This window comes from Malaclemys terrapin, chromosome 16 (assembly GCF_027887155.1).
Source record: "Malaclemys terrapin pileata isolate rMalTer1 chromosome 16, rMalTer1.hap1, whole genome shotgun sequence".
Taxonomy (NCBI): domain Eukaryota; kingdom Metazoa; phylum Chordata; order Testudines; family Emydidae; genus Malaclemys; species Malaclemys terrapin.
In genome coordinates, this window is record NC_071520.1 from 33,134,466 (window position 1) to 33,149,084 (window position 14,619).

The 14,619-nt window shown below is 45.7% G+C and overlaps 1 protein-coding gene across 14 annotated transcripts in view; it reads right to left on the reverse strand.

Moving 5' to 3' along the window:
• The window catches only part of CHEK2 (checkpoint kinase 2), a 49,016-nt gene that overhangs the window by 23,387 nt on the left and 11,010 nt on the right, over positions 1-14,619 (reverse strand). For 13 of the 14 annotated variants that reach the window (XR_008442530.1, XR_008442529.1, XR_008442531.1 and 10 more), the window contains 2 exons: positions 12,666-12,813; positions 2,813-2,903 (listed from right to left, as the gene is read on the reverse strand). Coding sequence is in view for 11 of the 14 variants with exons in the window: in XM_054006625.1 (XP_053862600.1) it covers positions 2,813-2,903; positions 12,666-12,813 (239 nt within the window). In the remaining 3 variants the exon portion in view is untranslated. Of the gene's footprint in view, positions 1-2,812; positions 2,904-9,737; positions 9,827-10,350; positions 11,087-12,665; positions 12,814-14,619 lie in introns of those variants that run through there. The other variant, XM_054006635.1, reaches the window with a different exon arrangement.

Below are 14,619 nucleotides of genomic sequence, written 5' to 3' on the forward strand. Positions count from 1 at the left end.
AAATCTCCATCGACCACGAACATGGGCTCTGTTGATGAGGGGAAAGCAGTGGATGTGTTATTCCTTGACTTTAGCAAAGCTTTTGATACGGTCTTCCACAGTATTCTTGCCGCCAAGTTAAAGAAGTATGGGCTGGATGAATGGACTGTAAGGTGGATAGAAAGCTGGCTAGATCGTCGGGCTCAACGGGTAGTGATCAATGGCTCCATGTCTAGTTGGCAGCCGGTTTCAAGCGGAGTGCCCCAAGGGTCGGTCCTGGGGCCGGTTTTGTTTAATATCTTTATTAATGATCTAGAGGATGGTGTGGTCTGCACTCTCAGCAAGTTTGCAGATGACACTAAACTAGGAGGCGTGGTAGATACACTAGAGGGTAGGGATCGGATACAGAGGGACCTAGACAAATTAGAGGATTGGGCCAAAAAAAACCTGATGAGGTTCAACAAGGAAAAGTGCAGAGTCCTGCACTTAGGATGGAAGAATCCCATGCACTGCTACAGACTAGGGACCGAATGGCTAGGTAGCAGTTCTGCAGAAAAGGACCTAGGGGTCACAGTGGACGAGAAGCTGGATATGAGTCAACAGTGTGCTCTTGTTGCCAAGAAGGCTAGCGGCATTTTGGGCTGTATAAGTAGGGGCATTGCCAGCAGATCGAGAAACGTGATCGTTCCCCTTTATTCGACATTGGTGAGGCCTCATCTGGAATACTGTGTCCAGTTTTGGGCCCCACACTACAAGAAGAATGTGGAAAAATTGGAACGAGTCCAGCGGAGGGCAACAAAAATGATTAGGGGGTCTGGAGCACATGACTTATGAGGAGAGGCTGAGGGAACTGGGATTGTTTAGTCTCCAGAAGAGAAGAATGAGGTGGGGATTTGATAGCAGCCTTCAACTACCTGAAGGGGGGTTCCAAAGAGGATGGAGCTCGGCTGTTCTCAGTGGTGGCAGATGACAGAACAAGGAGCAATGGTCTCAAGTTGCAGTGGGGGAGGTCCAGGTTGGATATTAGGAAACACTATTTCACTAGGTGGGTGGTGAAGCACTGGAATGCGTTACCTAGGGAGGTGGTGGAGTCTCCTTCCTTGGAGGTTTTTAAGGCCCGGCTTGACAAAGCCCTGGCTGGGATGATTTAGTTGGGAATTGGTCCTGCTTTGAGCAGGGGGTTGGACTAGATGACCTCTTGAGGTCCTTTCCAACCCTGATATTCTATGATTCTATGGGCACACACACACCTAGAATGGAATCAACATGAGCAAGCACTCGAAGAAGAACTGTGAGTACTCAATCATAAATTTGAGTTTCACAATTAAAAGTTATGTTTTAAACCCAAGTCAATTAGAAGCATAAGGCCCAAACCCGGCTGTTTTAAGGAAAATAGGTCTACCTGTGTGCCATAATTCAGAATTCCAGCTTTAACTGTTTTCATCATTCAGAGCTGAAACCAGAAAATGGGCAGCTATAATCCCAGCAATCCAAGGAGCCCGTACTCTGATGGCCCAGCAGTGGAATAAGATGTCAAAACCATATAGATTGGGAATGAATGAACAAATCTGCTAAATTTCAGATTTACTGCCAGTGCTGTTAGCTACCTATTAACAAAGAAATATAATTCCTTCTATTTCACCCTTGGACATTCAGAATAGAAAGACTTATTTTACAGGCAGCTCTAGGAACTTACTTTCAGGGGTACCATATTTCAAATAGGCAGTAACTAACCACAGTTACTAGTACAAGACAGGCAACTGAAAAGAAGACTTCGCATTAAGGAGTAAGAATTCTTTGCAGTGAAAAATTAATCTGTCCTATTAACACCTCAAAAAAATCGTTTGAGGAAGAACACTACATAAAGTAAACTACTGTCCAGCACTGAGGCTAAAATTTTTCCAATACTCTCTGCAAAACAAACTTCTTCAACAAGGCCTTCAAATCCTACCTCCTCCTTTTAACAGCTTTAAATGCATGTACAAGTGCTCCCTGTAAAGCAGAAGGAAACTACAGTGAAGGACAGATTTAAAAAAAAAAAAAAAAAAAAAAATCAAAATCACCTCAGTTACCACATTATCTTACTGCCACAGCTTGTCATCAGCTTCTCCCCACACACATATAAAGCTACTGTTTGCCCATTTCCCTCATACACTGATCTGAATGTTAACACTGCGGGACACAAGTCCACACCCAGATTCTCTCCTGCACAGAGACACTCCCTGAACAGAGTGCATTAGGGAGCAAGTTACACCTCCTTGATTCTCACAGTATATTATTAATTGATTAGAAAGTCAGAAGGACCATTGTGATCACATAGTCTGACCCCCTGTATAATTGTATTAGCATCCAGCTGCATAAGCACCAGCACTGATCTACTGATCTAAGTTAGCATAGCCTCTAAGATGCTCTAACTGGCTATGATCTCTTCTAATGGAAAATAAACAAGTTGTGAATTGACATAATTCAGGTGTGCTCCACCCAACTCCTGCCCATTTTGCCAGGCTATGGTGGGGCTGCTGACAAAGGAGACACTTACACTGATTTATGCCAGGTAAAAACTGCGGAGAGAATTCTCAGCTGGCCAGTTAAGGCCAGATTTCACCTAAGTGGCAAAAAGTGGCTGGAGTAGGATGAGAGAACCTGGGCCTTCATTTTTTATTCGTCTGAAAAGCACCGTGTTTTTGTTTGTATTACCATAGTGCCTAGGATGGTATTATTGAAACAGTACTAAAATAATAGCAAATAGTTAATACTAGTTACAGTTCAAACATCATCCACACAAAACTAAAGGAAAATAAGTCCTAAATATTTTAGTAAGTATGGTGCTTACCTTCCCAAAGTCTTTGACATAATATATTTCTCTCTCAATTCTCTGGGATACCCCGACTGATCATCCACCATAAGATCAGAAAATACAAACACTGGGAAGATGAGTGGAGATAATTTTTTGTTACTAACTCCAAAGACTTTGTTACAAGGAGTAACTACTATTCCTAAATGTTAATATTCAACAACTAAGAGAGTGCTGTACATTAGAAGTAAACATATAACTGAAACAAAAAATCTTAAAAAACGGTTACCTACCTTTTTGAAACTGTTGTTCTTTAAGATGTGTTGCACATGTACATTCCACCGTAGATGCATGCATGCCTCATGCACAGATGTTGGAGATTTTTGTCCCTCAGTGGCACCAGTCAGAGTTGCTGGAGTGCCCTCTGTTGCCACACGCTACTGCATGCTGGTATAAAAGGGCAGAGCTATCCCAACCCCTCTCAATTCCTTCATACCGAACAGACTCCAATGTGGAATGGACATGTGCAACCCATCTCAAAGAACAACAGTGACACAACAGTAGGTAATATTTTTTTCGTTGAGTGATTGCAGACGTCCACTCCACTGTAGGTAACACAAGCAAACACGCATGTAGGTGGGTTCAGAGTCTACCTAAACAGAGAGTGTAAGACCATTCATCCGAAACTGGCCTCATCTCTGGACTGACAGGAAATGGCATAATGAGAAGTAAAAGTGTGGACTGAAGACCCTGCTGCTTTACAAACATCTACAATCTGCACTTGCATCAAGAAAGCTACAGAAGGTGTCTGCGCTCTGGTAGAAGGCGCCAATACTCTAGATGGAGGGATTGTATTAGCCAGTGGGTAGCATAAACAAATACATGAGATCGAAGATGAGATTTTCTGAGAGGAAACTGGTTAGCCCTTAGCTCTGTTTGCAACTGCTACAAACCACTGCATAGAGGATGTTACCTGAAATTGGGACAGCTAGTAAGTTTAGGGAGGACTAATGACCCACCAGAGTTTGGCAGAAAGCAGAACGTTTATTATACTGATAGCTAAGCTCAAAAGAAGGTGGGGGGGGTCACACTCACACTTGCATACTCACGCTCCCAGGACAGGCACGGCACTGGAGATGTCAGGGTTCTTCAAGGTAAGTATGCCACAGCACAGCGATGGATGGTGCGATGAAGGTAAGTCTTCCCAAGGCACGATGGAATGCAACACAGCGAACCACTGGCCAGGCAGTCCAGGCGAAGGGCCTTCACGGGAGGTACAAGCTTGTGAGTGCACTGCTGCGCACATGGCCCCTTCCCCTTTTAAGGACCTGCTCCTCATGGCCTACGACTAGATATGACTTGGCCGCGTCTGGTTGGTCACACTTCACCTCGGCCAGTGTCCATGCATTTGGTGTGTGAGCGCTGCCTAATTAGAGTCCCAGACACCTTGTCTACCTGGGAGCTCTTCTGATCTTCCAGCTGTTCAAGCAGCCCATTCATCCCACAAGCATTCCAGGAGGGAGGGGGAAAGCCACTTCACAGGTATTAAGTATCAGGGGGTAGCCGTGTTAGTCTGTATCTACAAAAACAACAAGGAGTCTGGTGGCACCTTAAAGACTAACAGATTTATTTGGGCATAAGCTTTCGTGAGTAAAAACCTCACTTCTTCGGATGCATAGAGAAGAAATGAGGTTTTTACTCACGAAAGCTTATGCCCAAATAAATCTGTTAGTCTTTAAGGTGCCACCAGACTCCTTGTTGTTTTCACAGGTATTCAAAGAGGGAGAGGAGACAAAAGAGGGGGGGGAAGGTGTAACAGACCTTTTGAACATACAGGTTATACAGAGCATACAAGATCACTGCTGCTCCAACAACAGGATCTTAAAGATTTAATCCAGTCAGAAAGCTAAAGCCCTTCTCACATCCAAGGAGTGAAGCTTTTCCTCATCCCTATGTGCATGGGGTTTTAGAAGGAACATGGGCAAGCAGATTGCTTGGTTAACATGAAAATTAGAGACTACTTTTGTGAGAAGTTTTGGATGAGGATAGAGATAAATTTTATCCTTATGGAAAACTGTAGGGGGGCTCTGACACCTGAGCGCTCAACTCTCCTACCCTTCTGGTTGAGTTAATTGCCACGAGAAATGCTACCTTCATGGAAAGGTGAAAGAGAGAGCAAGTTGCCAGGGGCTCAAAGCGAGGTTATCAATCCATTTTGCTAGAATTAAGTTCAGATCCCAAGGGTGGATGGGGTCTTGAATGGGGAGGTATAATCTGACCAAGCACCTTAAGAACTGAGTGATGATGGTGTGTGAAAGAAGGGATCCATCATCCACCAAGACATTGAGGGCTGAAATAGCCACTAGATGCATCCTCATTGAGCTAATAACAAACTCTGTTTTAGATCCAACAGACAGTCCAGCATGAGGCCCAAGGGTGTCCACTAGGGAAATACACCTTTCACACAAGACCAGGTGGAGAAGCGCTTCCACTTCACCAGGTAAGTGCTCTTAGTTGAGGGTTTTATGCTATTCAAAAGCACTTTCTGAATATCCTTTGAGAAGGACTTTTCAAAGGGTGTCAGCCATAAAAGCATCCATGCTGCTGGATGGAGAGCTCAGAGGTTGGGATGAAGCAGTCCTGGGAAATTACAAATGGATTCAACAGGCAGTTTGACCAACGAGGATATCAGTCAAATACCAGTATTAATGAGGAAACGCTGGTGCTATAACGAAGAGGTGAGCATGGTCTTGTTTCACTTTAATAAGTCTCTGGGAAGGGAAGGAAAGGAATCAGAGGGAAAGCATACAGGAGAGACTTCTTCCAGGACAGAAGAAAGGCATCTGTCAGCGAGCCTTGGCTGAGTCTCCCTTGGGAACAGACCTGCTGACATTTCCTGTCCACTTGGGAGTCCCCCAGAGTTGGAAGATGGACCTGACCACATATGGATGTAGTGACCACTGATGCTGATTGCAAAAGGATCTGCTCAGCTAATCTGCTAACATAGTCTGTTTCCCTGGAAGATAAGCAGCTCTGAAATGACCTAAGTTGTCTATACAGAAGTCTCACAGGCAAACTGCTTCCTGCCCCTCTGTTTATATAAACATGACTGTCAAACTGTCAGAATTAACCAATTTTTTCCCCACTATGTGGGGTGGGGAGGCCACACAGTCTAGACGTACCACTCTTTAATACCCTGATGTTTGAGAGTCTCTAGATCTTGAAATGATCACAGACCTTGAGGTCCTGAAGGGACCCCATATGAGCTCCCCAACCCAAAGGAGACACGTCTGTGACTAGAGTGAAAGTTGGTAGAGGGGGAAGAAAGGGAACCCCCCCAAGCAAACTTTTAGAGGGTCCATCCACCAATCTAGAGATGACAAAACTAATGTTGGCATTCAAACCACTTTCTCTAAATGGTGGCGACTTGGGGAATGCACTGATGCTGGCCATGCCTGCACCTTTTTGAGGTGTAATTTGGCATGCTGAACTACCTAGGTACATGGTGCCATCTGACCGAGAAGACTGAGGCAGTGGTGTACCACTGTGACAGTGTATGCTCTCAGATATAGCACGAAGTCCGGGAGTTTCACGGACATTAACAGAGGCAGGTCCGGAAAGGTGCATGAAGCACGCATCTTTCGTAACACTGGCTTGTTCAAGAAGCTGCAAGCAGGGACATTCTTCCCGGACCAGAAGATCACTGTAGCGGAAGTCGAAATGCCCATTGTGATCCTGGGAGACTGCACCTACCCCTTAATGCCGTGGCTTATGAAGCCATACACGGGGCAACTTGACAGCAGCAAGGAGCAGTTCAACAACAAGCTGAGCAAGTGCAGAATGCCTGTTGAGTGTGCATTTGGCCGTTTAAAAGCCCGTTGGCGATGCCTGTATGGGAAGCTGGACATAGCCGATGGCAATATTCCTATGCTTATAGCCGCGTGCTGTACGCTCCATACGGGGCTGTAGCGCAGAGGCTCAGTGCCTGGCTGAGTTTGAATAGCCAGAGACCAGGGCTATTAGAGGGGACATAAGGATCAGGGATGCCTTGAGGCAGCGATTTGAAGCTGAAAGCCACTAATATTTGCTGCTATGCTCAGGACTGCAGTGCTTGTAATGCTAGCAGGTGACTGGTGCACATGATGCAATAAGGGGGTTTAACATAATTGTATGTTGCTTTGCAGTGCTCTTTTTGCTTTCACTTAATAGAATAAAGATTGCTTTCAAACCAACACAATTCTTTTATTAAAAGACAACAACCGAAAGAGAGAGTCAAACAACAAAAATTCATCAGGCAGGGGGGGGAATGGGGGAAGTGAAAATCTCCAGAGGAGGAGTGGTCCTGGGATGGCTACAGATTTGCATATGTCCAGGGATCATATCCAACCTTTTCCTTTGGAGTACAATGCAGTGGGTGCTGTATTTCAGCAGGGCCAAACTGCAGAGGGCTGGGTGTTGAGTGTGGCCTGTGAGGAGGGAGGAGTGGAATGCTCCGGGTAGAGAGCGGAGCCAGGAGGTTGATAACCGAGAGAGAGAGAGAGAGACAGCGGCTGCAAAGGAGGGTGGGCGCGGAGCTGCTCGGTTTGAAGAGCTAGTATCGTCTGGAGCATGTCCACTTGGCGCTCCATAACATCTAAGAACCGCTCCGTGGCTTCTTTCTGGTGTGCTATGTTCTCTTTTTGGTCCCTCTTCTCGCTGTCCCGCCACTCCTTCAATTCCTGTTTCTCAGCGGCGGAATGCATCATAACCTCACGGAGAAAGCCCTCCTTAGTTCTTCGTGACTGCTTTCTAATTCTGCACAGCCGTTCTGCCGCCGATAAGGGAGGCTGGCCTCCCAATGTCATCTCTGTGAAGTTTAAATGCAACATTTTACAGAAGCAGTATTGTTTACAACAGACAACACTGATTCAGTGCTTTAAAACACAGCCAGTACTCTCACACCTGGCACTAACTAGCTGACCCCAGGCAAGCACACATGAGCCACAAGACCCCCAAAATGGTGAGTAGCTGCAGGGCCAAGGTGAATCACTCTTCCTGGACCCTGCTGTACACTGGGCACGTTGCTCTTGGGGAGAGCCAGCACTTTAGGGGGGGCTTGATAATCATTCCTGTCCCCAAACTTTCCACATGCTGTGTTCATTATGGAAGATATCTCGCTGCTGAGGGTGAGCAGGGAATCAAGGGAGGGTCTTCTCCAAGCCTGCAGCTTCCGCCCTACGCAGCTCACCTGTGTGCAGCAATAGTTCCCTCCCCCGCTCCCGCCCCGCCATGGCACAGTGGTGCGGGAAAATTACTGTTAATGGGGCAAGAAACAAAGCAGCTCTGCTAAGGAACCTGCGGCAGCGGATTGCCCAGTATCTCCACGAGAGTTTCCTGGAAATCTCTGAGGGAGACTCCCGTGAAGTGAGGGAGTCTATCAACAGCCTGTTCCGCCACTCAGAATAGGCATGCGGTGGGAGACAAGCATGCTTTCTGCAACCCTCCTGTCCACAACAAATCACTTCAGCAATTCCCAAAATCAGATCCACTTACCAGGGGCCTCCTCTCCTGTTTGCGCTTCGCCAAGATCCGACTGCTGTGACTCGCTAGCTTCCTCCGGGGTAGAAAAGAGCTCCTGGCTGAATGCATCTCTGGCCTCCGAGCCATCCTCTGCCTCTGGGTCCTCCTCCCCCTCTTCGTCCAAGATTTCCTCCTCCTGGCTCAGTCCACTCTCGACTGGCACATGAGCCAACAAAGTATCCACAGGGGCCTTTGCAATGGAGGTGGGATCGCCTCCGAGTATCACGTCCACCTCTTTGTAGAACTGGCAGCTCGTTGGTGCAGCACCGGAGCAGTGGTTTGCCTCCAGTGCCTTGTGGTAGGTGTTCCGCAGCACCTTCACTTTGACCCTGCACTACAATGTGTCCCAGTCATGGCCCTTTTCTATCGTGCATCGTGAAATCTGTCCGGAGGTGTCATAATTCCTATGGCTGTAGCACAGCTGGGACTGCATAGCTTCCTCTCCCAGCGGGGCATCGCCTGGTATGTGGAGCAGGCATGTTCATCTGGAAAGATACGCTGAGACCACTGCACGCATCACTGAGCAAACAAGAACGGAACTTTCAAATCGGCAAAGGAATGTACGGGGTGGGGATGACGGTTGGTCACCTGAGGGCAGGGCAGTAAAGTTCAAACCGATGGCCAGAGAGGTGAGAACAGGCATTGTGGGACACCTCCCAGAGGCCAATCGCAGCACTGTAATCGACCAGGGTATCTACACTGGCACCGCAGCGCTGTAGCCCGGCACAGAAAGCTCTACGCCTCTCGTTGGGGTGGTTTTTTTTAAGAGCGCCACAACTGCGCAGTTTCTGCATACGAAGTGGCTTTGCAGTGTGTACACCTCAGGAGTTACAGTGCAGAAAGCTGCTTTACTGCGCAGAAACTTACCAGGGTAGACGGGGCCCTAAGACCGCTCCAATGAATTTTATTGTCTTTTCCAGTTTTAGGACTGATTTGTCTCGATTTACTAGGAGCCCCAGTGCGTCGAACACGGACAGGACAGTTGGTATGCTGGAAAGGACTTTAGCCTCAGACTGACCTCTGATCAGCCAGTCGTTCAACCATGGGTACATATGGACACCTAATTTTCATAGTTGAGCTGCTATGACTGCCATGCACTTTGTGAACATTCGAGGAGCAGCTGACAGACTGAATGGAAGCACTGTGAACTGATAATAGCAGTCATTCCCCATGCATCTGAGAATTCTCATGGTCGTAGCATATTGCGACATGGAAATAAACATCCTTTAAGTAAGTTGAAGGCAGTGTACCAGTCCCCCCGCTCCAGGGAAGGAATAATTTAAGATAGGGTAACCATGTAGAATTTTATTTTCTTCAGGAATTTGTTCAACTCTCTTAGGTCTAAAATAGGCTGAGACCCTTTTTGTCTAGTGGATCAGGAAGTAGCAGGAATAGAAATCCTTACCTTTGAGGTTCAACAGTACTTCAGGCAGGGGCCATAGAGGAAGAAGAGACTGGACACCCTGTTGAAGGGCAATCTCATGAGAGGCATCCCTGAAAAGGGACAGAGAAGAGGGTGGGTAGGGGAGTAGAACTGAACTGGATGGCATACCACAGTTCCACCATGCTTTCAGACTGGTAGGTCTTACTTATGTGAGCCCAAGCACTTAGGAGGTGGGATAAGCGATTAGTAACAAACAATGGGGAACAGATGGGGCTATGGTGACAGGTACACTGTCCTTGACAAACCCATCCACATGACTGTTTGTATGAGGCAGCTGGATGGGATAAGCCCACTGATGATGAAGAGGAGAGCGGTGGAGGGCGTCTCTTATAACTTCTGTCCTTTTTCCTTAGTGGATCTTGGGATTGGGGAGCAAACCCCTGTCTCTGTATAACTATTGTGAGTGACACTGCTTTCTTTTTGCTTCCTAAGGAATAAAATTTGTGACCAAATAGATCCAGCTTCTTTGAGGCTTTGCTTTTTGGCACAGAAGCTTTTTGTCCCTCTCTATCCTGCTCATTGGCAGCTGCCCCAAGAGAACACAGAGCGAGGATGAAAATAAAAATGTTCATACCCCTTACAGGAGACAAAGCACCTCCTCTCAGCTCGTTTTGCTGTGAGGTCCCAGGAGGAGGGGGCCTGCCTAAGGGCTTTGACTGGCTCCATGATGGTTTCATGGCTGCACCATGGTGCTGTCGCTGATACCAGGATGTCCAACAACTTGTGAGAGCTTTCATGCACCTCTTCTGCCTGAATGTCAAGTACAGAGGCCGCTATTTTAAAAAGATCTTGATGAGCAATGTGGTCCTCTGGTGGTGCCACTTAACCACCTCATCAGGTGACAAGGATGAAACAGATATCTGAGGTGGTGGTTAGTCTGTGACTAGTGGCAGGGGGGTGCCTGAGTGGCTTCCGGCTGCTCAGTACCAGGGAATGGTGCTCTCTGTACCAATCCCTCTGGTGCACTCTCCATGTCAGGGAGCAAGATGCTTCAAGGGAAGTTCTAGCTGTGGGGACACCAGAATGTATCCAGCATGACCATCGATACGGGCCCAAGACCCATCCTTGCCTGGGCCATTGACCCTTAGAAGGATCCCAGTGCATGGCCCATGGTCCCAACGACTCTGATGGGGAGGTATGTTCCCCATCCTGGGTGGGATACAGAGGACCTCACCTCTGAGTCCAAGGAAAAGAGTCAGATGCTTCTGACAATGGAGGTGCAAATCCAGAATGGACTGGTAAGACGTAGTCCGAGCCTGAGGACAGCAGTACCAGGGAAATCATGGGAGGCTTTCCTCTAGACAACACGCATTTCTGTGGAGGCTTGGGTAGCAGCACCACACTATCTCAATGAGGTAAGGTAGGAACCGCAGGCAGTACCAAGAAGCTAAGTAGGTCTCTTGCAGCTGCATACGCCTCCAGGGTTGCTGCGATCGGCACCTTCTTTCAGGGGAAATGTCTGGCACAGGCTTCAGAGGCAGCAATCCCCTCTTGGGAAGCATTAAGCATTCTGGAGGGGATTTATCCCCCAAATGCTTCTGGTCTCTGGTTCCGTCAGGGTACTGACTCAGGCAAGCGAGGCACCGAACCAGAGGAATGCCTAAGCCTTTTCTTTGGTACTCGGAAACAATCCCAATGAGCCGCAGACATCTCCAGCAAAGAGCTCCATACTGAAGTAAATGTACATGGGGCACTCACCCCATGTGACGACTCTGATAGGGGTCAAAGTGCTGCATCCTCGTCACACTATCTTTTTTCAAGCAGACCTTGAACCCTTTGCAGATGTGACAGTGTCACTAACATGGGATTCCCCCAAACATTTCTAACAGGTCAGGTGTGGGTCACTGACTGGCATGGGTTTCACAGAGGTCCAGCAGGACTTAAAACCTGGTGAACACGGCATCGTTCCGGTAGCTGTACCAAAAGATAGAAAGTGTCAAGAGAGACCAAATGCAGCAACCTAGTACTAAAAATTGTCCAACACTAACTATAACTGACAAATTAGTAAACAGGATCTATATACAGAAAAGGAATGAGGAAAGCACTTGAGTTAACAAGTCTGAATCACCATCACTGGCGGTAAGGAACTGGATGGGAAGTCATGGTGGTTCCACCCTTTTATACCACCATGCAGTGATGTGTGGGGACAGAGGGCACACCAGCCATCCCAACAGGTACTACTGAGGAAAAAATATCACCAACACCTGTACATGGGGCGCACACACACCTACAGTAAAATGGACATATGCAAACACTTGAAAGAATATTTTTCATTAACAAGGTGATCGCATTATTGAAAGAGAATTTCCGTAATAGTAACATCTTCAATATCATCTGTTTCACAATTCTCCAGCATGACAAATCCCAACACGTCTTCATAATCTATTACCTCTGTACTCAAGAGTAAAAATACAAGGAGAGACCCGTCAGTCTTATGCTACAGATCTAAAACCCATGCATTCATTGTACCACTACAAAAAAAATCCTCTCTCTAATTTTTCAGTTTGTTTCCTTTGTACATAAGATGCTGCCATATGCAGAGTCATATTCACAACTTCCCCTGTATAGTAAATCAGTTTTCCCTATTTAACAACTGTGCGAGAAAAGCATTTTTAAAAATATGTGATTTTAAAAGCACAAACTTTGGTGGTGAGTCCCCAGATCAACTGTAGTACCGGCAAATACTTTTAACTCACTTTTTAAAATTTACTAATTTCAGGTGGATATAACAATCTTCAAGATTTTGTGTACAAAAAATAGTGGGCAAATAAAAAATATTACCTTTATCCACGGTTTCCATCTATTATTTTCTCTCTAAAGCATTTAGAAGGAGCACAATTTTAAGAAAGATGCTATTCAAAATCAATTTGTCTTTGTACTTTATTTTACCTTTGTTAGTCTGTACAGACAGTGCAATTTCAGAATTGTGAGTCAATGGGAGCCTTTTCCCTTTCCCAATGAGCTCTTTATTTACAAAAGTCCCATTTGCACTGTGGTCCTCAATGTAGGCAACATAGGAGTTTTTTGGTCCCATTTCCTAAAAAAAAAAAAAAAAAAAAAAAAAGAAAAAGGTAACAATACAGAAAAATAGCTTTTATCATGAGGCTGTAATGAACCATATCAGAGTTTATAACAATTTATTTTTCTTAATTAAGGAAATAATACATCATGAAAATGGTTTTAAAGAATGTGTTTGGCAACACTCTTAACTGGTGGTGAAGAAGAAAAGAAAGGAAGCCAATCCCTGCAGAAGAGAGAAAGAGATGATGGAGACAGCCAGGGACTGGAGCCTAAGGAAAAGTGAGGATGATGTACATGGGACTGCAAGAGATAACAAAACAAATTCATATCTACACCAGGATGGTCTACGTGATCGGGGACTCCATACTCAGAAGAACTGACAGGCCTGTTACCAGACCAGATCTAGAGAACAGAAGTGTGCGCTGTCTGGCAGGAGCAAGGATACAAGAGTGGATGTGAGACTGGAGAGGACCTGATGGAAGCAGGAAAAAATCCAATTACTGTTCTGCATGTCAGGATGAATGACACTGCTAGATTCCCATTGGAATGGATCAAGGACGACTACACTCAGGTGGCCAAGACATTTACAGACGTGGAAGCTCAGATGATTTTCTGTGGAATACTTCTCATGCCTAGAGAAGGAGGGTGATGGCATGACAACATAATGAAGATCAACTGAGGGCTCAAAGATTGGAGCTACAAGGCAGGTTTGGGGATGATGAATCATTAGGAGGCAACTAGGGAAGGACGACTCTTCTCAACAGATGATCTCCAGTCAAGTACCTAGGATATTAATCTTCTGGCACCAAGGCTGTCATGACTAATAAGTGGGGAGGCCTGAGGGAAACAACTGAAATGCTTGTACACAAATGAAAAGAGTCTAGGCAATAAAATGGAGGAACTGGAACTACTGGTGCAGGAGGTCAAACAAGATATTATAGGGATCATAGAAACATGGTGGAATAGCACTCATTACTGGAATATAGTTATTGAAAGGTATTGTGCTGTTTAGAAGAGACAGGAATAAAGGTAAAGGTACTGGGGTGGTGTTGTACATCAACAAAGCAGTAAATTGTAAAGAAATACAAAGCTATACTATAGACAAAACAGAATTTGTTTGGGTCAAAATCACTTTGGGGAAGGATTGTAAAAGAGGTTCTGTGGGGATAGTGTTAGGGACCTGCTATAGATCTGATGTGATTATTGGATCTAAAAATTTACTTTAAGTTCAACAGTAAAAGGTAAGCGAAAGTTCACCAAATAATACAACCTATAACAACAAATGTTCATAGAAAATAGGTCGAGTTGTTTTTAATAATAGTTATAAGTGCAAAAAAATAGACAAAAACTAGATTCGTCCAAACAAAAAAGGCCTACTAATATAGTTTAAAAACTGTTAAAATCATGTTTAGTAAAGAAAATAAAATATAAAGCCAGAAATGAATTAACTAAAATTAGTGTGGTAAATATTAGGCCTAGCTGGTGAACAAAATAATAAGGGGGATGAACTATGAAGCCCACTTTTCCCCCTTTGGGAGTTCTTAAAAGAGACTTTAGGAGTGGGGGAGAGATCACTCTCCTGTCCCACCTTGCATCCCCACTCATCTCGTCTCATCTTCTCTGACCCCAAGACAGAAGGTGCAGACCAGACTGAAGGATTTTCAGCCTGAGGGGAAAGCCAAGAGGCCTTGCTCTTGTTCAAGGAACTTTTGTTTTTCACTTGAAAGTCCTAAAAATCATTAGATCATCATGACATCCAGCCCATCTGTGTGGCTACCTAATTGCCAGCACGGCAGAGGCACGCAAGGATCCTGTTCTGCCT